This window comes from Dendroctonus ponderosae, unplaced genomic scaffold (genome assembly GCF_020466585.1).
Source record: "Dendroctonus ponderosae isolate FM_Combo_2020 unplaced genomic scaffold, Dpon_F_20191213v2 Dpon_F_20191213_1, whole genome shotgun sequence".
Taxonomy (NCBI): Eukaryota; Metazoa; Arthropoda; class Insecta; order Coleoptera; family Curculionidae; genus Dendroctonus; species Dendroctonus ponderosae.
Genome location: NW_026017110.1, coordinates 61975648 through 62001379, shown reverse-complemented (window position 1 = coordinate 62001379; position 25732 = coordinate 61975648). Strand labels below are relative to the sequence as shown.

Sequence of the window (25732 nt, the reverse complement as noted above, 5' to 3'; positions counted from 1 at the left end):
TTTAACAGAAAACCTGCTTCATTCATACAATTAACACAGTCAAACTCGTTTATTAAGTTCATTCAAAAGTTCTTATAGTTCCGAACATAGTAATACACTATTTGCTTTGATGTAATAATTATATGGTAAACACATATGCGATTTCATTACATTTCTTTTACGGTGCCACTGTTATAAACTAGTGCTATAACAGCGTTTAAAAGCGACTATTAAATTGCAAATAAAAATGTTGCAAAACATGTCGGTTTAATTGGATCTATTTTTATTTTCTTGTAGCCGTTATTTTTATTGTTTTTACGGTATATATCGCAATGTTTTATCACAAGTAAAGGCACATTTTGCAAAATTAACAATATATTATTCCAGTCCATAACTCAATTTTTTACACATATGTAGATGTTCTATTTGAACAACCTCAAAACGTTACACGTTACCTAGATAAAATGCAGTCCAAACGAAATTTCGCAATTTATTTCGCTCAAGAAAAAATTTAAAAGATAAATTACCGGTGATTTGAAAGAGGGGCAAAAACTGCGAAACGTGATGTGAAATCTAATGGGATGTATACTTAAAAATTTTAAGGTTCTGACATTGATTGATTAAACTTCATGACTTTTCATCCCCTTGAGGAGTTCAACCCTTTTAGATCAACTAAGCAGATGCCTTATTTGTATTTCATTGTAAGCCATTCCGCATATATTACAGAAATCCATACTTTAACTCTTTGCCAATTTTTCGCTTTTAAAGTCTCAACTAAATTACTAACCAAAAGGAATATTCCTAGTGCAAGCATTTAATTTGATTTTGAAATACCGAAGAATAACCCTGATATTAATCCGATAATCCTAATAAGAGGTCAAATGCGGTAGTTGATTTTACATGCAAGAACGTTGACATATCATTACATATTCAAAAATCCGTTTGTAACAACCACCCATTTAATTTGCGAAGAAGGAATTTCTCATGCAATCAAAATGACCATCTAAAATGTCATACGGTTAATGAAAATATATGCGATGTCAATTTATGTATGAAGTCCAGTAGCTTAATGTAGATAGTTATAAGAGCTCCTACACTGGGGAATTTCAGATTGCATTCTCTTATAGATAATATGTCCATTATTGAAATGAGTTTTAAATGCAAATATGCTAAATAACCAATTTATCATCATTTTATGCAATATGACAGCGACTAAAATTACTCTTTTAAATGTATTTATTAGCCTTGCAACTTTCTGAACATTAAACTGTCATTTTCTTTATTGGATGGCTCGCAATTTTCATAAAGCTTTATCAGAGTTAATATTATTTTAGTAGCAGCACCAATATCTGGAACAAGCATTAAAGCCTATCTTTACTTTTTTCAGAAAACGTAAAGATATAACTGACTCGTCCTCACAAGGGGGCAACGTGGATTTACCAGTGGTAGGCCCACGTGGTATGGCCGAACTGCCTGAGGGGGCTACTCCTCCTGAAGACCAACAGACTTGGAGGGCTTACTACGAACATCCGTTAACAGCAGCCACAACTGCCATGCTCAATATAGGAGGAGGTGCTGAAGATCAAGCTGCCACAATGGGCTTGATTTACGAATACTACAAATTGCCATCTTTGCCCGCCGATACTAAAGACAAATTAGCAGATCTCTGGCCGTAAGTACAACATTTTTAATCACAAAGCAATTAGATTTGTCTTCCAGTTCTGTTAGTTGCGTGATTTATTCGTAAAAAGGGTTAGCCAGATTTGCTTAATGGGGTGAGAGAAAGCAAGAGGCACAATTAGGGCAGGATAGATACACCTGGGTTAATGACTTGAATAAGATCATGCGACGTAACTTAAGCCATAATTTATTTCCATCTTAGGGCCATATACAGAGAGCAAACTGCAACTGGATAAAAATAATATTACAATGTCACGCGAGATGAAAACTAGAGGCGCCCACATCACGCAATGCTCTGGTAAACTCACTTTAGATCTTTAACAACTTGTCAGGTAACGTTAGAAATGGCTTTGCTAAATTTAAGGCCCTCGTACTGTCCAGACCTGATACCGTTGTGAAATTTCATTTATGAGATGACGAAAATTGATAGGGATCTTGTCAAACGCTTCTTGTTTCGTAGCAGGGCACACTGAGGAACATAGTAAATAGTAGCATATTCAAATGGCTTGATTGGATTTTTCTTAGAATCAGCACTAATCGGTTTCTAATAAGACAGAAGCGGTCGCATCGGCATGAAATATTCGCGCTAAAGTTTATGAAATTAAGTATTCTTTAAATAATAACTTATGTTGCGAAAAGTAATTAAACCGTTAAGTTTCCAACGCTGTGTAAGGCTTTAAGTCGGTTTATAATTTTGTTTTTAGTAAGTCGTTATAGTTGCTAGCCACTACCAACTTCCCTGACGGGTTATTATTTATTCATCAGACTCTTCTTGACGGACCTAATTTGTCTAAGTTGAAGGATTTGCGTGTAATATCTGAAATTTTTCCTCCATGACTAAATTAACATAATACCACATATTAATACTACTTTACTTCACTTAATAAATCATCTTGTTTTGCATGACAACTATTTTTACTAAGGTGTTTATCAATTTAAATGGAAATTTACATTTACATTAATTTGCAAACTTATCGATAATAAACAAAATACAATAGCATATTGACTGTAGCATTTCCATAAAACTGTATATTTTGACGAAAATATTTAAAAAAGCATGACCGTTCGATCTCTCTCGAGTTTGTAAAATTTCGTAAAACGCAAATTATTTGACAATTTAGCAGCCAGCCGCAAAACCGTATTTAACCAGTAAACTACTACTAAGTCTAAGTCAATTAGACTACAGGCATGAGTGAAAGAAAAAAAATTACAAATTGGGTTCTCATAAAACTATAGGTACCTATATCTTGTCATAAAAGGTAATGAAAATCATAACTAAATTCCGAATAATAATTGGAATTATTATTACCAGAGCACGCCTTGAACTAGTAGATAAGTAAACAAAATGCCATTTATTTGAAAAATATATTTTTCCACTGGATTTTAAATGCGCACTTTAACATAAATGATCATTTATACACAGATTAAAATTAACTTCCAGGTGAACCAAACAAACAATTCAAGACGACGCATTTTAATTGATAATCGAAGTTTGACAAGGTCTATACCTAACTATATGTTTATGTAGCATCTGAAACTTGGAACTGGAGCATAGAAATGTTGCAGTGTAAAAAATTCATATTCATTACAAGTGAAAAGTGTTGATGTGAGACCATTCGACACATCGCCTAGCCGTTGAATATATTTAAACATTTTTTCACACATGCAGGATGGATGGTCTGAAAAGTGTCCTATTTACATTTCGCCCCTTTCCGGTCAATAAATCTAATACATCGAATAGTTACTCTAAATTCCCTTCGAATCTTCCATGAATATTTAAATATAAAACTAACATACCTTTAAAATCTCACGTCTGGAGGTCTATATAATTTGTAAGGGTTTCACTTGATACTATCGGTATCACGTTACTATGCAGATTCAAGATAAGTATTTTAATAATAGGGATTAAAATTACATATGTAGGATATTGTGTGGAGCAGCCAAGGAAGATCCTCAGCCCCTCTGGGAAGTGGGTAAATCGTAAACAGAGATTTAAATTTAACCATCACGGCCTTTTGAACTATTTTGATTTATCGCGGGATAAAATTATTTGCCGTAGTTTTTTCAAGCTCTTGCTCGGTTAGGGTTGTGTACCCAAAACAAATTAAAAATGGAATTTATCTGTGCCTAACGGGATTTTCTATTTGACTCACATTTTTCTGATTGATATCGTTACGTTTGATGTAGAAATTCCCGATGGTAGAATTGAAAACCATCTCGACAAACAATTACTACGTTTATGGGGCAATAAAATTATCGCTACTAAAAAACAGCGTTTTGTTAAGTCTCATGTTACCGACAATTGTTAACTATATTGCGCTATTAATGTCCAATCACATCAAGACATTGTAGGTGGAAGCAAGCCGCTCATTCGAATCAATTTTACAACCCGACGAAACAAATCAAATTTTATTTTTCATTTAATGAAGTCAAAGAGGTTAAATGCTTTTTCACTTAGCAAATTATAAAATGCCAACGTTTTGAATAGCTAGGGCTTGAACCCTCCGTAACGGCTAATGATTATTTCAAAGGCAAAATATAGCCAGAAGGCAAATAAAACAAAAATGGTCTATGCAGGAAAGATAGTAGTTTACAAGAGCCGCATAGTACCTCCTCAGTATACAATTGAAAATACAAAAATAAATCCGTACAAATTATGCAAACGTCTGAGATTCAGCAGCCGCTGTTCAGTAGAATTTTTTACGTTAATCCTATTGTGCTTGTCGTAATATATAGTGCGGCGATACAACCCAAATGACTATAAATTCTCGTCGGGACGTTTTTATTCTAAAAAAGATTCGCATATATTTTATGCTTATTTTTATCTAACCGTTTCGGTTTCCGCTATCTCCGTTCCGTCTCGAGATTTTTCAAAGCTTTAATTTACGTGGGAGTTCAAAATGTTTCTTTCAAAAACTTGCACAGCTCAACAATATCTGAATATTGTTGAGCTGATTTGTCTGATTGATCTGAAAACTGATTTTGTCCTCGATTTATCAAAAATAAAATTTTCCAGTGACTCAAGTTAGTTTCTGATGCAAATTATTTGCAGTTACAGATTCATCGGCAGCGTCATTTTTCAATCATTGTATGTACGTCTCTTTATCGAAAAATCTCTTTATATTTAAATGAGGTTCTTTGGACTAGCCTATACTTGGAATTTACACCAATTAATAATACGCATACGTTGCTTCCTCCCTAATTAATCAGATCGTGATCATAAAAATATTGGCATTGTAATCCATTAGAACGGAGACATCACTTAAGGAGAATGATCTTATCTGTTCACTGAAATTAAATCCAATAGAAACATTGCTTGTAACACGGGCTGACAAGACCTGAAACGCTATCCTACATACGGAACTCTTGATAAAATGTGACTTTTTCGCTACACTTTCCACTAAGATTGAGACTTAATTGACTGCTCATATTGCCGAGGGGTCAGTGTTGATTAATTTCATAAAATTCAGTTGATATATTTTGCTGACTCGAGAAACAAGATGTCGATTTTTGTTAGAGTTTGCGGCCTAATTGACTATTGATGTCTCCGGGCGTTGGTTTTTGTCCTCACAACCGTTCATAAAATTTAGTTTCGCTATTTGCCTCAATATAATTAAACAAGCTTTAAATGTGGTTTGTTTTCACTAAGGATTTCATCTCAATTGACTGCTGATAACTGCGATAAATCCTGTTTGCTATTTATCTTATGTTATAAAGCCCGTATCGGTGCTTGGAACGTTTTTTTTTAATTACACACCAAAGTATAGTGTACCGTTTTGAAATAAAAGAAAACTGCTTGGTAAAGGACTACTTCTTAACTGACATGACCTGAAATGCCTTCGGTAGGTATAGAGCTTTAATTATTGCGCTTGAGTCATTTGTCTGTAATACATTTGCAAGTTTTTTCGCCAAAGTCGTCTTTATTTTGTTAGCGGGGGTAAACTGATATTGAATTTATGTTTGTAAATTACTGGGAAAAGATCTACAGAGTATTATTTCACCTACGAATGTCTAGTTTCAAGATAAAAATTGAAAATTAGATTTTTTTACGCCGATGTTTTCACTAGAGCAACGAAAAATGCAGACATTTTTGTTTAATATATTTTTATTATCTTTGTCTACATTTAATTCAACAACGCTTAGACGTAAACTCATTTGAGGATTGGCGCAAACTGAAGCTATGTCAGAATCATTATTATGTGTTTGATTCCAGTCTATCTTGAATGAAACTGAAATGTATGCTTGTTTCTAGTCTAATAGAATTTATCTGTGAATATCTCATATTGATATTGAATTTTTCCGCAACTTGTCTGCTACTTCGAACCTAGTGCAGACTGATGCTAGACTCGGAAAAAATTCCAATAGTGACTTTTGACTTGAAACTCGGTATTCACAGGTACCGTTTTCCGATATCTCTAACATGAATCGCAACGTGGTAGTAGGTTGGGTTTATATCTGAAGTTAGATATGAATGTCCTAAAAAATTACCAAATCATGACTACTTCTGGGCCAAAACTGAAAACCCTGCAGCTAAAAATAAGTAAAATACAGAGCGTTTCCATCTTAAAAGCGACACACTGTATTTAAAGATGTATGTACAAACTAATTTCTTTTTTTTTTTGGTGAGGATTAAGAAAATGTAATTGGTTTGCTTGACGCGACCGAATGGCATTTTTGATGAAGCGTCAAACAGAGGAAGAAACTTTGACTTAATCTAGCGCTAGAATCTAACATAGACTGGTTCAATCGTCGACGCTAATCGTGATTACCGCGACCTGCAGACCCGGTCACCTTCACAATGCCGAAGCTCGAAAGCACGCGCTGTTCAACACCAGCACGTGATCCAAACCGTCTAGTATTCCTTTCTTTACTTCATTAACCAAAGAAAACATTTATGTCGGATTCCAGCCTTCACAGAACCATGAATTTTGATTTTCTAATGGAATTTCACTTGTGGCTACTAGTCCACTAGATTTTCCCAAAACTATTACAGAACTGTCCGTTCAATAGCACCTTAAGTCTTTTAAAAATGCCATGTCGGATATCAATACAACCCTTTCAACTTTAACATGAAATTCATTTGCTTCGCTTCACGGTGGGGTTGATATGAAAGTAAAAATCAAAACAAAAAGTGGTGACGCCAACGGAAATACAGCCGAAAAACTTTATACGGCGTACCATATTTGTAGCCTAAGAAACATCCTGTTTAAATGCGTAAAACTGAAAGTGAAGCAAACTGGAATTAGATATTTGCGCTTATTAGGAGAAAATCGGGTTTTGGACAAGCTTATCGCAAATACGCCAAATCGGGAGTCCGAACGAGGCTCCTAAAAACTTTTACAGACAACTGTGCAATGAAGAAGAGGACTTTCTTGATCCCTTATTATACTTCCAAATTGTTTTACCCCGCATGAAACTTTAGTAATGCGGCAACATCATAGCAGAGTAATGCAGACGAAAAATAGAATTTTTGTGTAAGGCCAGTGGCGTGTCAAAATGTAAAGGGTGGCGAATTCAGGCCGACAAATCTCGGCCGACAATAGCATTTGTAATGTGTCGGCTACGTGAAACCCCACCATATGATGTGTGTATGACGTAATATATTTGTTACAGTCCGAGTTCTCAAGCTGGCGGCATCCTAACGTCGCAACTGAAAGCAACCAATGGATTAGTAAGCGGGGCGGGATTAGAACTGACGACTCCGCCCCTGAACAGCGCCGGTCAATTGAGTTCCCAAGAGTTTCAAGGTTTATTTATTAACCAACACGTTGGGTACGCACAGCCTACGGGCACGGGCGGACAAAATTTGCAGATCGTAAAACGAGAACCCGAAGACCTCAGCCATCACCGGAAACTGGAGTGTAGCTCGCCGAGTTCCGGAAGCCTGGACGGATCTATAATCATTTCGAAGCAATCCCGACCAAAGGTGATTATTTAAGTGAAAATGTGCCATACAAATTGTTCATTGGTGGCGTGGATCTGGGGCTTTCTTGTGTTTGTGAAGTGCTTCTGTGTGAAAGATTTCGTGATATTATTCAAAGGGAATCAATCGTTGTTATGCTGTGAAATAAGCCGATGTGGGATCGTGTCAAATTCGATTTGAATTTGAAACTGGAGAATGATATGGATCTTGTTGCCATTCTCCTATAGGTAGATTAAGCAAAGACCACCCCGCCCTTATGTTCTCTGTAGTTTAGTGCATGTTAAAGCTGGTAGAATTGAAGTAGGTTAGTCCTAGGGCCACCTAGAGCAGCATGCATCACTCTCAAAATGTAACGACATCCCTTGGTGATTATAGGTGGTGTTGGTTTCCTCGGGTGGGAACCACCCAACGGATTTGGTAGTAGACGTGAACTCAATCAAGGACGAGAGCCATCGAGGCCTCAACTCTCCTCAAGACGGCTCCCGATCGATTAACGGCACTCCAACTTCGACTCACAGCAGCCTTTTGGCAGACGGATCCAACACGGGGCCGATTGAATTTATCTCCACGGATGGACTCAAACCGGCGATGTACACGACGCAGATATTCGCCTCTATGAACAGTGCTGGCCATAGTGGCAGTGGAACTCCATCTCCTACTCCATATAGTGATCACATTCAATACGGCCAAAGCACCATGGGAGGCGGTCCAGTTGGATCTGGATCCGCTATCTACTCCACTTCTTCCGGCAGGCCAACAAGCTCTGGTGCTTTCTCAGTATCTGCTGATCCGTATTATCGGGAATATTTTACAACAGTTGCATCGGGCGGGGCAACTCCAGAGCCTGTATACTCTAGTCAGCTCAGGCAGGGACAGTTGTCCTATGGAGAAGAAGTAGCTAGTGGAGGTGCTACAGCGAGTTTCGTAGAACGTTACGTAAGACAAGCTCAGTATCATGGCAAAGGCGTTATTGCTGCTGCGGGTCTTACCGTTGATCTACCTAGTCCGGATAGCGGAATTGGGGCCGATGCCATCACACCTCGCGACCAGAATACGCTGCAGCAGGTGAGCCCTAGAAAAAACCTACATCCAGCTCTTCCACAGCACCTATTTTTTATTCTCATATTCTCAATACTTTACAAGCGGCACAACCACATCCGCGAGTGGTTTTTGTTTCTCACTATCATGGTTGGGGATTGTTTGATTTACTTTTAGTCTTAAGGAAATCACTTAGGTACCTACTACTAACAACCGATTTGCAGTTCTAGACTATTCGCCCAAAAAATCTATACTTAGTTTAATCGGCAGCCACATGCGTTTATTTCATCGACCAACATTCGACCGCTAAGTTAAAAAAGGCTTTTTAAGTTTCTAATTAAAATAACCTTTCACTAAAATTTGCCATTAGAGTTGAAGCTTTCGAGTCAATGTGTTTTTAATGGCCACGAAATCCCCAAACGCATTTCAAGGAAATCTTCTACCTTTCTAACTCGGGCTGCGGACAAACACTAAGCGCTTATGTATGAAACATCAATAACAATTGTATATGTACATTATGTTGCCTGTTTATTTTGTAAAGCAACAAAGATTGGTTCATCAAACATAAGGGCGATTCTGAGATTTTGAATCCCGTTACTTGTGCCAACCTTTGCAGCGCTTTTTTCGTTTCTTAAATTTAGTTGTTTTGAGTTATTTAGGAAAATGCCGTTATTTTTCAGTCATTCGACTACACAGAATTGTGCCAGAATAATTCATCCCTCCTGGACCCGCTCTCCTTATCGCAAAGGAGCAATGGCAGCTCACAATCTCCAGGAGCGCACAGCACCAGGAGTAGACCTTGGCACGACTTTGGACGTCAAAACGACGCCGACAAGATTCAAATTCCAAAATTGTAAGTATTTTTCAATTTTAAAAATAATTTTCGTTCATATGCGTTTGATGTTACTGCACGTAAAATGACCTGTCTGGACAGACGATGGTCTTGTATAAATATAAGTGCTTTTTTATGGCTGCCAAAATGTGAGAATTCCGACCATTTCCTCAAAAAATAACGAAATAATATAAACGTATCAGCAGCATGTGTCAAGTCCCTTTGTATTGTGGGAATGTGTTACTTCTCCACTTCTCGGAAGTGGACTAAATTCCATTAGCTAGTTATGCGTGGAACATTAAAAGCAAACAATGTTTTGTGACCTCGCGTATTATAGTAGAGTTATAGACCCACTACGTAAAGTGGACAAACTAGCTTCAAGTTTTATATCAAGTACCATCTGTCTGATTCCGTAAAACTGTTGTCCGCCACTATCAAAACCAGCTAAAAAACTAGTTTGCATTATTTCAGTTGTGCATCGTAGATTTACCAACATTTGCATGTTTCAAAATTCGTCATGAGTGTCAAGTACTATTACAACCAGCTTTGTAATGTCCAAACTCGGGTCAACAGGTCTCGTGCATTCGAGCCATCCACCTGTCTTTGTGTCTTTTACCTTAAACATAAAACAAGTTCTTTTATGTCCCATATTAATGCTTTTTACAATCGTAACTGTAACACTTCACATACCGACAAGCAATTAGTTTTCTTTAAATATTCGCTACTTACTTTTTTCCACTAAGCTTTTAAACGGAACGACTTAATTGCCAAAAATTTACCCATGGTGTAAACCGCTCTTACTCTTTCTTACCGTAGAACATGCCACTATTTGGATTAAATGACAGACTTAAAGTTATACAGAATTTCAAAATTGCTGGTTGAAATCTGACTGAATGAGTCGCGTCGGGCGATAGTCAATCAAGTTCATTTACATTTTTTTGCTTGATAGTTGAAAATATTTTGAAAATATTTTCAACTATCAAGTTGAAATTATTTTACAAAATTGAATGATTTGTTTCAGATTTTCACCCTATGGCTTCAAATATCACCTGGAATCGCCCATTTCAACTTCACAAAGACGGGAGGATGACAGGATTACGTACATTAACAAAGGGCAGTTTTATGGAATCACATTGGAATACATTCCAGATCCGGACAAGCAACTAAAATCCCAAACTGTAAAGGTAAGTCGGTTGAAATGACCCGAATTTATATGACCATATATTAACGCCATTAAAATACAAAGTGTTAGTATTGATGTTAATAAGACGTAAAACTCTTCTTCATCATCAATAAAGAACTTTTTCAAGTTTAATCATATTTTAGGTGAGATTGATATTTTATTGATTTTAAAATCGCATAGCAAACTCATCGCAAAACGTATTAATTTATATTATTAAAGTTAATTAACCACGTATATAAACTTTCGTATTAATTGGTATAATTAAAGGTAATTCCACTGGACATAGTCTTAATGACCGAGTAGGTATATAATTGTAAATTGTCTTCATTAGAATTGCTGCATTTTGTCATAGGAAAGAGAAGACTGATCATTACTCATGACCATAAGTGGAATCGAATGTCAACGGAGCTAGTTTTTTGGTCAGATTCTCGATCGGTAATTGGCTTTCAACGTGAAATGCTTAACTGCTAATTCTTCATAATTTCATAAAAATACAACGATCCCATACATACCAATGAACACGACAGACTTTTTTTCGAATACGTTTATTGAGCTTTCCTTTTTAGTTTTAAGTTAAAGTATAAATGGATTAGTTTTTGTTGCAGAAAAATGATTATTATAACGATATCGCAGTGTAAAGTGATCATTAAAATCATACTCTAATTAGACCGTAGATCAAAGTCACTATCAAGCTTCGAATCCTGCCATATGTAAATCTGTTTAATTGACATTTTATGACATCAATAATAAACGAACGGATACTTTCAAAAGTAAAATGTTTGGTCATAAAAAGCAGCAATGTTTCTATTTAAATAAAATTCTGTCGGTTATTGCACTAAATAACATACATACTTATTTCCATTACCAACATTTTTTGTCTTTCCAAAATTCATGTTTATTTATTAATGCTAATGGAATCATTTTGCTTCAGTTTAAATTGGAGTTTAATGAAATTTCTAACCAAAGATCCAATTTAATCAATTACTCACAAAATCCATCAAACCAAATTATAGTGTGTCAGTACTTAAGCGACAACCTCGATGAATGCCAATTACTTATTCTAGAAATAAACTTCTAATAATCGGTGTTGCAAGATCGCGTATTTGAGAAAAATATGTTTGCTATATTATTTTTCGTTTTTTTTTCCATGACATTTCAGAAGAAAATGCAATTATTTTTAAAAGCTTTAATAAATAACTTGGAATATACATCTTTTTTTTAATGTTCAGGGTGGTGATTACATTTTTCACTTCTTGAGCTTATCTTTTTCCTGCTTCCAAAAGAGAATTTCCAATCTTCTCTGTGAGCCTCAACTGAATCCTGTAAAGTTAATAGCGATTTAATTCTCCCCATTTCTAATAAGTATCAAGCCATGTCAGAAGTAATTAACGTGCAACAACCTTCTCAGTAGCATCGCTAATTAGATATTAAAATAAAATGCACTACACCATTTGAGATAATCGAAGATAGAAGGAACACTAGACTACAAATAGTGATGTAAAGTAGAAGACATGCTCGCAATTTGCTAAGACGAGTGTAAATGTTCTTTAAATGGCGAGTTTTATCAAAGACGATCCTCAAGTCCGATGCACAATTTATTTCTAAAATGTTCTTTCTGTTTACTAATACATTTTAATTCACTAAGATAACAAAGTGAGATACAGCGAGTGGGTATCTAAAAAGCAAAGCGCAGTTACCGCTGCATTAAGGCGAAATGTTATTTTCTGTAAATCTCATACATTTTAAGCTCATTTCTATGCTAATGAATTAATATAAGTGCATAACCTTGTTTTTAATATTATTTTGAACTGAGAAGGCTTATGTATTTGTGACTTTTGTAATCAAGAATTCTTCTATTTTCTTTCGTGCTAATTAAACGTGTTCCAGGAAAACATGAATCGCTATTGGAATGCCAATCAATGAATCCGAATTAACCAAAATATATGCCACGCAGTTTAATTAATTATCTCGCAAAAAATAATTTATAGTTTCCTTTAAAGTAATTGACTTTGAACGAGTGAATGAAAATAAAGCAAAATAACTTCCAATAATTTGTGAACGCAATTCACTTGCAAAGGCCACGGCTTCCTCATTAATGGAATCTCGATGCGTACATGATGTTTTAAAAAGACGCAGAACTTAATCGTTTTTTCGAGCACATTAATACAATTTTTATAATCACAAAATGTTACCTGCCTGCAAACAATAAGCAATAATTCTTACAGTGTAGATAAAAGGTGATAAAGACCTGCAGGTTGAATAAAAATTGGGCCGTTCGATTTTATATTGTTTTTTTTTCTTCCTTTACAGAGCATTGTTATGCTGATGTTCAGAGAAGAGAAAAGCCCAGAAGACGAAATAAAAGCTTGGCAGTTTTGGCACGGTCGACAACACTCGGTGAAACAACGAATTTTGGACGCAGGTAAGCCGATTTCATTTTTATTTTCTTTTCGTTCGTTCGTTCTTGTTCCTGCACTGCTTCCTGCGATTTTCAACCACGTCATTATATAGCTGGACTAAAAGAGATTTATTGAAGATTGAAGATGTGCCGTCCCCAAAATTTTGCTTCTAATTGGCACTTAAAGAAAATGTGATTATTTCATTAAGCTCTCGATCAATGTTGATTTTTAATTGTCGACTGCAGCAAAGAAACTTTTTCGGTTTTTTCTGGAAAATTATTTCACTTGTTCTGGCATATTTTCGCGCAAATGGAATATTGAAATTGGTAGATCTAGATTTAAATGTTGAGTCTGGCCGCGCATTTGGATTTTATGTTCTCTGTACATTAAACCCAGAAAAAGCAACGTAGAAAGTTTATTTTGAAGGGAGAAAGTTAGTGGTACTCAGTAATGGCATGTCATCAGGTAGTAGATATTATTTTCTGCCGCAGCTGATATTAACAGCTCAACTTTATATAGCACACAAAATAAGACCGAAGCTAAAAATCAGATTTCTACAGCATTTTCGATTAGAAGATACCGGACTGGTTTGAGTAGGCGAAGGGCATCTATTATCGCAGAAATACTATCCGTACATACAATTATAATTATCTGAATATTCAATGTAGTCATTTAATGGTAATTTCTGGGAGGGAATGTATTAACCTTTAAAAATGTTGATAAACGTTTAAACTTTTCATTATTTGGAATTAGTACTGATTAATGTTGACTATTGGAAGGTTGAAAAAAAATCAACAGAATCTATGCCAAACGGTAACAGAGCAGAGCAGGATAAGAGTAATTATAAGACTTCTCACATTCAGAGTGAAACATGTTACGCTGCGATACTTATACAGGTTTTCTTATCAGCTTTAAATAATACAAACATGTAAGGTATAGGCTTTCTAGCATTTGTTCTAAGATCAGCATAATTTGTTTTAGAAATTTATAGTATAATGTCATCGCATGCAGCAGTAGGTATTCGAGGGACAATTTATATGGATATAATTTAGCAAAATGAATAATGCCATTTTATAAATAACCCCACACATGTGGAAGAACAAAATAGTATCGATACTACCCACGGGTACTACCCACGTAGAGAATTCTCTATAACTGAAAATGTTAAAAGAGATTAGGTACCCACATTGATACTGTTACAGTCTTGGTTTCCTTTATTATCGTTGATGCAAAACCCACTATTACATATTACAATTGTAGCCATATTTTTCTTGTGACAGGATACTAATTCTATCTAAAACATAATGCAAATTCTTACATAAGGGCATATCTAAGTGAAGCATGTAAAGTTAGATTGCCAGTATTACAGGCACACTAGGAATATTACAGCATATGTGCCAATTCGCGCTTTGCTCGTTTATAATGAAATAAATTGAAAATTATTTAAAAAGGAATAGGTAACACGTTGGTTGTGTAAAGGTCATATCAACGCCCACACACATATTTACGAATACATTTTAAGAGCATACATATACTGACCATATCTATGCCATTAGCATTTCTTATTCTCTTGGATTAGACTTAATTACAGTCATATATTTTTGCCATAAGAACCTAAAAATGTCATGTTAGATTGTGATGGGATTCGTTTAGACGCCAGATGTAAACAAACATGTTTACAGGAATTATGGTTTCATTAAAATTCAGGCTATTTTTAGGTATTTCTCATTATGGTATAAAGTCAAAATCGATAAATATAAAATTTTATTGGCGACATTTCAAAAAGTAATTTATTTGTCTATTGTTTACATGCATCCAAGTTGATGATTTAATGTCGGTAAGTCTAGTGAATTTTGGAAATCGTCGATAAATATATCGCTGCAAATGGTTCAATGATGAAATACGCTTTTCAGACACCAAAAATAGCGTTGGACTAGCGGGATGCATTGAAGAAGTCGCTCATAACGCTATCGCGATATACTGGAACCCAATGGATAGCCCAGCGAAAGTAAGATCATCTTCAACTATTTAAACGAGAAATGAAGAAAACTCTAAACGGATATCGATTTTTCAGATTAACATAGCTGTTCAATGTCTGAGTACCGACTTCAGCAGCCAAAAGGGGGTTAAAGGATTACCACTACACTTACAAATCGACACATACGAGGATCCTAGAGACACCAATCTATTTCACCGCGGCTATTGCCAAATCAAAGTGTTCTGTGATAAAGTGAGATTTATTGACGATGGAAGATAGGATTAGTAGGAATACATACCAAACTCTTTTACAGGGAGCCGAACGAAAAACTCGAGACGAAGAAAGAAGAGCAGCAAAAAGAAAAATGACCGCGACGGGCAGGAAAAAGCTTGATGAACTGTATCATCCAGTATGCGAGAGGTCTGAGTTTTACACCATGAGTGATCTTGCGAAACCGCCTGTCTTATTTTCTCCCGCCGAAGATATCGATAAAGTAATACAGCAAAATGTCAACAGTTCAACATAATTATATCGCGTTTTTTCACAGCTGACATCAATGGAACTTCAAGGCTTTTATACACATGATCCCGATGGTTCTCTATCGGGCCCAGTGGATCATGTGAAAGCAGGTTCGCCATTCCTACTTCATGCTGCTTCAAAACCACCTACGACCCCCACACTTAAATTTCACAACCATTTCCCACCGGACGCGGACAAAAAGGAAAACATCTTGGATGCCACCTTAACACAAGACGGTTCAGTTTTTTCTCCCCCCATAAAAAGAACAAAACTTCTTAGCCAAGGGAGCGCTGGTCCCCCGCCTCTAAATGAGCGTGTTATGTTGTACGTGCGACAAGAAAACGAAGACATTTACACCCCTCTGCATGTGGTGCCACCAACAACACAAGGTCTACTAAATGCTGTAAGTACAATTTGATGCAATCAGTTAACGCTTTAGCTTTACATGCTTTAAGGGCTTCCCGTTTGTACAACTAACTTTTGGTTTGTGAATGTATGCATATTTGTCTAAATAAGGTCATACATTTCCGATCAGGCAGATTTGCGTAATTTACTAGTGGCGTTCTTTTAGAATAGGAAACAATGCAACATTTTAGTCAGCCTTGAAAAGCGTTCTAGCAGATGCAATTATGTTGTTTCGAATATTAATCGGAACTCATAATGTTAGATGCGACTTAAAAATGCAAACCAAAAGTTAAATAATTGAATTCTGAATATTGTGGAAGCCCTATGCTTAAAGTGCATGGACCTGGACGTACTGGGCTTTTATCTTTAAACACATCCCATATAAGGATCAATAACAAAACTAAAAATGGCATGTACGATTAATTAACATTACAAGCCCAAATTCTGGTCGGAAGCAGTGAAACGACACCATCGAAACTAGTTTTTAAGAAACTTCTTAAATGGCATAAAAACCAATTATTTCTCTGCTGTTTAAAGTAATCCAGTCGAATACGAAGGGTATGTATACTGTACACGCACAATACTAATATTCCAGAAAAAATTGTATCAGGAACTCAACTAACAGTATAAAAAATATCTGCAAACACCGAAAAGAATTTGGGCCAATTTTTATTTACATTACCAATGTGGGATCAGTTCACTTTTTCGACCTCTACGTATCTCTCTCAAGCAAAAGCTCAGTACTTCTTCTAAATCAATGCTAAATCAAGAAAGACAGAACTATTCACTAAATGTCTTTTTCTTTCAAAAAATTAATTCTGTTTTACTTACTTTGCAGATTGAGAATAAGTACAAAATTAGCGCTTCAAGTATTAATAACTTGTATCGCAAAAACAAAAAAGGGTAAGTTTTTAGAGAAAAGTTATAGAATTAATAGCCAAGTAGTTGTAAAGAAGTGAACTGGACACTAACGGTCTAAGGCCCAGTATTATAGGTTGCGGTAAAACAGTGTTAAAATTTACAAAAGTCTGGATTAATTTTTAAATTTTTAAGTTTCAAGTTAAAATCGAACCTATAAAACTTGGCGTAAGCACTAACAGTTCGCATTTTACTAACTACAGACGGGTTTGTCGATCACATATCATCAATAGCGATCCAAAAAGCAAACAAGCATTGCTTTTAAACGTAACAGTGTGTTGGGTATTTTTCTATCAACATTGATTGCTATTTTAACATGGACGATCTTAAATTATTTAATCTTAAGGAACATTTTCATATTCTATTCTGGTAATTGTTGTAAAGAATGTGATTGCCTGATTACTTTTGTTGAGTTCGGTACTTTTTTCTAAATTGAACTATTTTGCTTTTAGCATTACGGCCAAGATTGATGATGATATGGTCGCATATTACTGCAACGAAGATTTATTTTTACTCGAGCTCAAAGCAGTCGATGAAGACTTATACAACATAACATTTGTGGAACTCATGGACCACTAAATATTACAAAACGCCAACTGATATTATTTTTACGTTCTTATCATTATAATGTTTGTTGTGATTTTTTATGTTACGAGCAATGTGCAGAACTTTATTATTATATTTGTTTATAGTAGAATGTTGATTTTCTGATTACTATATCGATTTACATAATCAAATTAAGTTATTGTTAGCTATTGTTTTTATTTTTTTTATTGAAACAAACATTGAATGTTAAATTTTTACACTTTTTGAACAGTGGCAATGATTGTATTATTGTTTAAAGAAACTGCGTGTTAATTTAAAGCGTATTATCTGACTTAAACATGATATTCAGTTTCTTATAATTGTTTCGAAAAATACTCCAATTGTATGAATTGTTTGCTTGTGTAAAAAATTCCTGAAAAATCATGAAACTGAGCATTGTGGTTAAACTAAAAAATATTCGCGATGTGTTTTGTATACGTTTAGAAGATTTAAATTTCCATGTTCAAGGGACTAATCACAGATCTCCAACTTGAATTAAAACTTAGTACTTGCGACATTTCTTTTATGTTATATATCTAATTTAGTAAATTTAATTTATTTATCTAGTACTCTTGTTCCATGGATATGTATAGTGATCTAGCACTCACTGTAGATCGATGATTTGTTTTCACTATACTCAAATATGTGAATTTATGTTATATTGTGCCAGCGTAAAATCTGTGACTAGTCCACTTCAAATATTTTATTGTATTAAGTTAATTAATATCATGATCGATACAATTTAAATTAAGGTTTAGTATCTACGAATGGTGGCTGTATTAATATGGTTGAAACGAACAACAAACGATCACAACATTATAGTACCCACAAAAATGTCAGGGACAAGTCTTGTTTAATTTTACAAGCGTGGTTCATAAAATGCTTCTTACTATGCCTTACGCAATATTTCCCCATAATAATGCGTAGGGAGATTTCTCATTCATGAACAATACATTGCTGTATATTTAATTTACAGTTGGTCACCCATAAATGATCTCAAAATTAAGGTATGGATGTTTTACTGATCTTAATATCACAGTTGATACAGAACCTTCCAGTTCAAGTGTTTTGTGGGACAGAAATTTTAAAAGATAGATGCATTGTATATAGCTTAGGAGTTTATTGATTTGTATATAATGCGTTATGACGTAGAGATAAACACTTTAAGTGTTGTGATAAGAACTACTTACCCATTGGAAAGAGAAAAAAATGAAGAATGTACACAAAGGTTACATCTCAAATGTGTAACTGCTAACCAATAGTAATTTTGTAGTAAAATCCAGTAAAAGAGCATTGATTTTACTCAATTTAACGTAAACAGGTCGATTTTTGATTAGCAGTAACATTCACATCAGACGTCTCCTTGTTTTTTTTTTAAATTTCAAGTGTCATGCTATTAAATAGTTATTCAATAGACATAAATATCAAGAACTGAACAGATAGATAAATGGAAAGTCAAAGTACCTGATCTATGCTCTATATCTTCCTTGCTATTTATACAAAACTGTTTTATAAAGGCCAAGTTTGAAAATTTAATTTTTGACATACCTTTTGAAGTACAGTTCTTCAGATAGTTCTCATCAGAAGAAATTTTTTACTACATGTCTACGTGGTACTGATCTGATTAAAAAAGAGATTGTATTTGTAAATGTTTTATTTTATAATTTATTCCATTAAACGTACAACCTATGTAGTCAGTTGTACTGTCTCAAACTTGATATTAGGTATTTAGCTTAAGTTAGCTCTCTGTATTCAAACTTTAGTTTAAACAGTTGTTTAAGACGTAATTTTGAAACAACGATTCGGTCTATTCGACGCAAATGATTCAACAAAGAACAGTCGAGTTGACTATATTCGCAATATTACTTAAGATTTTTTATAAATGTAGACTTCTTGATTTTATAAATAAAATTATATATTATATATTTTATTATTTGTTTTCATACCCCAGCTTTTATAATGCCATTCGCAAAAGTGATTAGATCGATAATAAGAAACATTGCGGAGTAAAGGTCGTGTCGCTCCAAAACGGCTTAAAATGGGGCAAACATGTGATTATTTTGGATCTGAGGCGGCCAGGGTGATTTTCAACGAGCTGATTGAATTCTGGGCTTTCTTGAGATAAAAAAGATGTAGAGTTCGAAGAATTTTGAGACAATTGATATTTTTTCAAAAAAATCATATCAAAATTTCACATGCTTGTTTTTTAACCCCAATGGACAGTTTCCGACCTAAGAAGCTCGCCAATGTGCAAATATAAAGTGTTTAGATTTAAAATAAGTAAAAAATCGTCTAAAATGGGGTAAAAAAATTGATTATTTCGTCCACATAAGAAATGTGAAAATTATTTTGGATCAGAAGTCCGTCGTGTTTTTTATCAACTCGCTTCATTCTTCGTCTCTTTCTGGTCAAAATGATGTAGAGTTGAGGTATTATTTTTTGCAAAAATCGACCAAAAATCAAATCTTAACAAGCGTGCTTTTTTAACGCTTAACTTTTTGCGCTCAGTAGATTGTGTTAATAAGAGTCGTGAACGCTAAAAAACAACTTAAATGGGACAAAAATGTCGATCAGTTTGAATTTGAGACTTCTAGCGTGTTTTTAAATAAGCTCGATGCATTCTTGAGGGTTGAGGCTCCCTTGAGATGAAAATACCTACTGATCATCTACTGATGTACTCAAATTCAAACTCATCGACATTTTCGTCCCATTTTAAGTTGTTTTTTAGCGTTCACGACTTTTATCAACACAATCTACTGAGCGCAAAAAGTTTAGCGTTAAAAAAGCACGGTTGTTAAGGTTTGATTTTTGGTCGATTTTTGCAAAAAATAATACCTCGACTCTACATCATTTTAACCAGAAAGAGAGTCAAGGCGTTTTGAAAGAATATTTATTTTTCTTCAACGCCGAACAAGACGAACAAGAACAACGGGACGAGGTCATAGAAGCCTCTCAGTGAACACAGAGAAAATTAATTTTATTTTCCCTATGGTAAACATCAACGGTTTTTCGTCGAGTGCGATCTCTTATTACTCTTTGGCAACCCTGCACGAATAAAAATCAATGCTTTAGGGCATGTTGACAGGTTTCTCCCAAAGTAGTAAATCCGTGTAGGTAAATTCCCGTTTTAGAGAATATAGCGGCTTAACCTTGTTAAGAAAGAAATAGTAGCAGTTAACCCAAACCGAAGATCAAGTACAAACTAAATATAGGTTTGACAAATGCGCGATACTTTTCGAACTGCGACAGCCTGAATGTAGTTGTCTTTGTTATCTAATAAAACAGCACTAAATTTCTATGACTGAAAATTGATCAAAAAGCGCATTTCAGCAAAAAATCCACTAAGGATAGTTGTTGAAAAGGGATTTTCAATACGGCGAGCATATTTCTAGTCGCGTACGTGAGGGTCTGATCACCGAGATAATCACCTAAATATTTATTCTGCTTCCGAAAAAGACTTTGTTTCTTATATTCGAATTTAAAAAGTTGGAGCCAAGATTGGAACACATTCGAGCATTTCAACTGGCCGTTAGCCAACATCGCCTCTGTTTATTTACTACCACGAACCTCAAATGTGCCAGTCAAAATCGAAAATATCTTTACCTGCAGTTGTGGAGGGGGTTTGATGGAGAATTGTGTGTTTTGTATTTGAATGTCGATATTGATGAACAAAATTTTTGCCATTTTACGAAACTATGTCTGAAAATATTGAAATTCGAACGATAATTAGCAATAGAAACATAAATCAAGTCTCTGATAGCCCAGTAACTGACCCTGCAGCTGGTGCCAAGGTAAGTTCCTTTAGATTTTCCAAATTAAAATCAAACCCCATGGTGAATGCAAAACAAGACAGACACTTAATGTTATTATTTTATATATCGAACAACGTTATCACATCGAATTAACCTATCGTTATCGAATTACAAAGACTATGCAAAGAATTATGTGTGCCCTTAATATAATATATTTTCTGTTTCTGATGTGCATCATAGTTAAGTGAATATTTCTTATTATTGCATCAAGCTTTATTTAAGGTGTTAATTTTTTTACCATTTATATTTGAATTAATTTTCCAAATGATGCTGATCCACTAAAAAGTAGGATGTTAATTGTTTTGTAAACAACTAAACAATTCGTCACATTAAATCGCAATGGAACTTTTATTAGCAGCAATAACTGAATGTATTTATAAAACGCATGTTATGGCTATCAACTTTAAAACAATCAGTTAGTTACAGATTAATACACCAGTTTCTAATTAGAAACTTGATAGTTATTCACTAAGTTTGCCTTCCAACAGTTCTGCCAATAGAATTGTATTTTTTTTATCAAACTAGCCGCATCTTTGGCTTTATCACAAATATTATTACAAGCTCTTAGAATTTATGTCTGGATTGATTCCAACTTAAACCCCAACTGCATTCAAATACATTTTAACTAATAATTTTTGCTTGTTCTATTTTAGAAAGATCCAAATAGATTTTAAATTGCATAACATTATACACTTGGCAGTCAGTTATATTTTTCTAGCAACGAGATTTTACGATAATAATAATTAAATATAACAATTACCCGAGATGGCACTTTTGATAAGGGCGTAGGGCCGTTTAAAAGGGGCAAAACTTGTTCGTATTTCAGATTTTATGAACTGCATCTGCATTTATGTTAGGACATCAAGTAATAGCGTGCAAGTCGTTCACATGTTATATAGAAAAAAGCTATATAACCAAACCAAACGACCTGTTAATAGAGTAAGTTGAGTTAAATCAACGTATTTTCACCCTGGTACCCCCGAGGAAAAATCTGTTATTACCAAATATTAACAGACATTGAATTTAGTCTAAACCAGCTACTTAAGGCTTTATTGGTAATATTCTTATTTCTAGGGTTTGGAGGGAAGTAACGCTTTCGTCTGCCAAAGATCTAAGTTGGTAAGATATATACGTGTTGTGTATGCGTCCGTCACCTTCTTAAGATCATTTACCCGCGGATATTCAATTTTTTATAATCTCAATCACCTGTTTCCGCCGTTGAATATTTGTGTATAACTTTAACTATGCAGAATGGTCCAGTTTTATCGACCGTGCTGTATGTTAAGGTAAAATATACAAAATGAAGAACTCATTGCATATAGGTGCACTTAGATTAATCAGGCATTCAATCGAAAATACCTTTATGCGATATTTATATGAATATTTGACTTTGCAGGAAACTAAAACTAGTGCTTTAAAAAAATCAAGCAGATACAGAAGCAGGTCCCTCTCAGCAAGCTCCACCGACTCCTACAGTTCAGGTACTTACTTATTATAATTTTGTGTACTTTCAACTTCGATTAAAAGAATTTAGTACGGAAAGCATTTCTAACGCGCCCTATCCACGGTACATACATATTTTCCAGGTCAACTTAATCCAAAAGATTTTCGCAATTCCGTTGTTAGCACTTAGGATTTTTTTGGGGGACTTTGCAAGATTTTTAAATGAACAGTAGTATGATCATGCTACTCAACAGCTCCGTCAAATAATAATTTTTTAGCTTCTTACACAGGTAGCTCCAGTGATGAAGACGATGTGTCGCCAAGAGAAAAAGTGCAGACAAATTCAGCAGGAACTTCGGATTTTTGTGTACGCAACATTACACAGCATGCTTTTGGAAGGCGGGAGATAGAAATTGCTGAGCAAGGTAAGCATTGGGTAATCTTATAAAGTGTAGGCACATTATTTTTTGCATCATAGAGATGCCGGGGATTATGGCACTTAGAAAGCGGGCAGCCGATGATAAACCGCTAAAAAACGCAAAAATTGTGGGATGTACCCACATCAACGCCCAAACGGCAGTGTTAATAGAAACTTTGGCTGCTTTGGGAGCCAATGTTCGTTGGGCAGCTTGTAACATCTATTCTACGCAGGTAAAATACAAAAATTCCTCAATTCAGAGAATTTGCACTGTAGGGAAAATTTTTTAGAATGAAGTCGCAGCAGCCCTTGCTGAAGCCGGATTTTCAGTTTTTGCATGGCGTGGGGAAACTGAGGAAGATTTTTGGTGGTGTATAGACAAATGCGTAAATGCCGAAAGCTGGCAACCAAACATGATTCTGGACGATGGCGGAGACGCAACGCATCTCATGCTAAAGAAATATCCCGTGATGTTTAAAATGATCAAAGGTTTGCAACGCATAGCAAAAAGTACTTTGGGAATTACGATGATAATTTCAGGCATAGTCGAGGAAAGCGTGACTGGTGTTCATCGCTTGTATCAACTTTCAAAAGGCGGAAAGTTAACAGTACCTGCAATGAACGTTAACGATTCGGTCACTAAAACTAAATACGACAACCTTTACAGTTGCCGAGAGTCAATAATCGACAGCTTAAAAAGATCTACTGATGTAATGTTCGGAGGAAAGCAAGTGGTGATTTGCGGATATGGCGAAGTGGGCAAAGGTTGCAGTCAAGCACTTAAAGGGTTTGGTTGCGTTGTGTATGTTACTGAGATTGACCCTATCTGTGGACTGCAGGCTAGGTAATTATGCGGAATCAATTTAATCATATCGAAAATACAAAATTCGCTTTCAGCATGGATGGGTACCGTGTTGTTAAGCTTAATGAAGTTATTCGGAACGTCGATATAGTTATAACTGCGACGGGAAACAAAAACGTTGTTATGCGAGAACATATGGATAAAATGAAAAATGGGTGTATTGTGTGCAATATGGGACATTCAAATACCGAAATTGATATCGTAAGATATTAGTTTTTCGCAAAAGGACAATGTAAAGCTAATTCATTTCCTTCCTGCAGAATAGTCTTAGAACTCCCGATTTGACTTGGGAGAAAGTGAGGTCACAAGTAGATCATGTTATTTGGCCAGATGGCAAAAGAATAATTCTTTTAGCAGAAGGAAGGCTAGTTAATTTAAGTTGTTCCAGCTTACCGTCGTTTGTCGTTTCAATCACTTCTGCAACCCAAGCACTGGCACTAATAGAACTATTTAATGCACCTCCTGGTCGATATAAGTCCGACGTGTATTTGCTGCCTAAAAAGATGGGTAAACCGATTTGTATTATTTTGCCTACAACTATTTATTTTTATTATAAATATTTATAGATGAGTATGTGGCTAGTCTGCATTTGCCCACTTTTGACGCTCACCTAACAGAGTTAACTGATGAACAAGCGAAATACATGGGATTGAACAAAGCCGGGCCTTTTAAACCGAACTATTACAGGTGAGTTTTGATTTTCTGAAAATTTTTCTTACTTCTAAGATTCATTTTGTTTCAGGTATTAAAACTGTCCAATTGTTCTTAATTTCATTTCTCTGTTAGTTGCTTGCATTTTATTAAGAATTTTGCTAATGAAACTCACGTTATTTCGACGAGCTAGTGAATTTTCACATAATTATAATTTTCCTGTTGACTACTTTTTGAAAAAAGCGAAATTTTTATTACAATTCAAGTGACATGTTATTAGTTGTTGACCTAGGAAATAGTGCTTATTTTACTTTTTTGACTGAGTGATTACTAGTGGATTTAAGCGACATTATTGAGCTGCACTGTATTTTCCAGCTGCGGAACTCCTGAATTAAAGTTGATCAACTTGACAGACGGTTATCTATCTTGGTAATGGGGGTTTGCTTATACATTGAATTATTATATTTTGGTAGTATCAACCCTCATAAACAAACCCCATTTACTTTCTAAGGGTGTAGCATCCTTAATTGTACTGTGAAAACTTTAGAGTGACGGTTAAGCAATCCTTTATTTTTGTATTAGGATAGAGTTGACTCTTCCAGACTTAGGTGTGAGCCGAATATGCTATTTTACCTTCTTAATTTAGTTTATACATCACTTTTTAGCTTGAGCTCTTATGAAAATTGGTGTTATCATTAAAGAAAGTGTATTGAAATTATTCTAGTGAGTAACTTTTTCGACGAGATAAAGCAGACAGATCTGCAAGAGCCTGATGACATTCTAAATCGGTGTTAGTTTATGTAAGAAGTCAATTATAGGACAAAACGTAAAATTTGTAATTCAACTTAGAAACTAATTAAGTATTATGATAGGGGCCTGGTTAAGATTTTATCGTTCACACCAACTGAATCGTGGCATTAACTTAGTTTCACCTATGCTGTCATGTATTAATACGTTGAAATTGGTTTCCAATTAATGCATGTAAAGGTTTTAATCTATTTTAAGACCGCAAATGATTAAACTTAGTGAATAACTCCTATTTTTCTCCATTATACTGTGGAGATAGAACCAATAGATGCCTCCCTACTTTTACCAAGTTTTTTATTT

General features: G+C 35.0%; 2 protein-coding genes across 4 annotated transcripts in view; both read left to right on the top strand.

The window, feature by feature from the left end:
- LOC109541081 (protein grainyhead) overlaps nucleotides 1–19369 on the top strand; it is a 58473-nt gene extending 39104 nt beyond the window's left edge. The window contains exons 3-14 of one of the 2 annotated variants that reach the window (XM_019909776.2): nucleotides 1367–1651; nucleotides 7273–7585; nucleotides 7958–8647; nucleotides 9301–9473; nucleotides 10474–10636; nucleotides 12946–13057; nucleotides 14948–15042; nucleotides 15109–15264; nucleotides 15326–15505; nucleotides 15560–15934; nucleotides 16775–16839; nucleotides 17307–19369. In XM_019909776.2, the coding sequence (XP_019765335.2) occupies nucleotides 1367–1651; nucleotides 7273–7585; nucleotides 7958–8647; nucleotides 9301–9473; nucleotides 10474–10636; nucleotides 12946–13057; nucleotides 14948–15042; nucleotides 15109–15264; nucleotides 15326–15505; nucleotides 15560–15934; nucleotides 16775–16839; nucleotides 17307–17433 (2734 nt within the window). In that variant the 3' untranslated portion in view covers nucleotides 17434–19369. The remainder of the gene's footprint in view (nucleotides 1–1366; nucleotides 1652–7272; nucleotides 7586–7957; nucleotides 8648–9300; nucleotides 9474–10473; nucleotides 10637–12945; nucleotides 13058–14947; nucleotides 15043–15108; nucleotides 15265–15325; nucleotides 15506–15559; nucleotides 15935–16774; nucleotides 16840–17306) is intronic. The other variant, XM_019909778.2, reaches the window with a different exon arrangement.
- Nucleotides 19370–21008: 1639 nt separating this feature from the next.
- Nucleotides 21009–25717, top strand: LOC109541029 (adenosylhomocysteinase-like 1). 2 transcript variants are annotated; one of them, XM_019909699.2, is made up of 11 exons: nucleotides 21009–21230; nucleotides 22326–22370; nucleotides 22648–22732; nucleotides 22985–23119; nucleotides 23173–23345; nucleotides 23403–23601; nucleotides 23653–23956; nucleotides 24010–24175; nucleotides 24235–24481; nucleotides 24541–24661; nucleotides 24717–25717. In XM_019909699.2, the coding sequence occupies exons 1-11, from the start codon at nucleotides 21135–21137 to the stop codon at nucleotides 24721–24723; spliced, it is 1578 nt and encodes a 525-aa protein (XP_019765258.1). In that variant the 5' UTR covers nucleotides 21009–21134; the 3' UTR covers nucleotides 24724–25717. The 2 variants fall into 2 exon arrangements, with proteins under 2 accessions (XP_019765258.1, XP_019765257.1); XM_019909698.2 differs by having other exon boundaries at nucleotides 22973–23119.
- Nucleotides 25718–25732: the final 15 nt, after the last annotated feature.

Excerpts from the sequence above, each read along its gene's own strand:
- LOC109541029 (XM_019909698.2), top strand. The coding sequence starts at position 21,135 with ATGTCTGAAAATATTGAAATTCGAACGATAATTAGCAATAGAAACATA. Across the intron at positions 21,231-22,325 it reads ACCCTGCAGCTGGTGCCAAG|GGTTTGGAGGGAAGTAACGC; the intron begins GTAAGTTCCTTT and ends TCTTATTTCTAG. Across the intron at positions 23,957-24,009 it reads ATCTGTGGACTGCAGGCTAG|CATGGATGGGTACCGTGTTG; the intron begins GTAATTATGCGG and ends ATTCGCTTTCAG.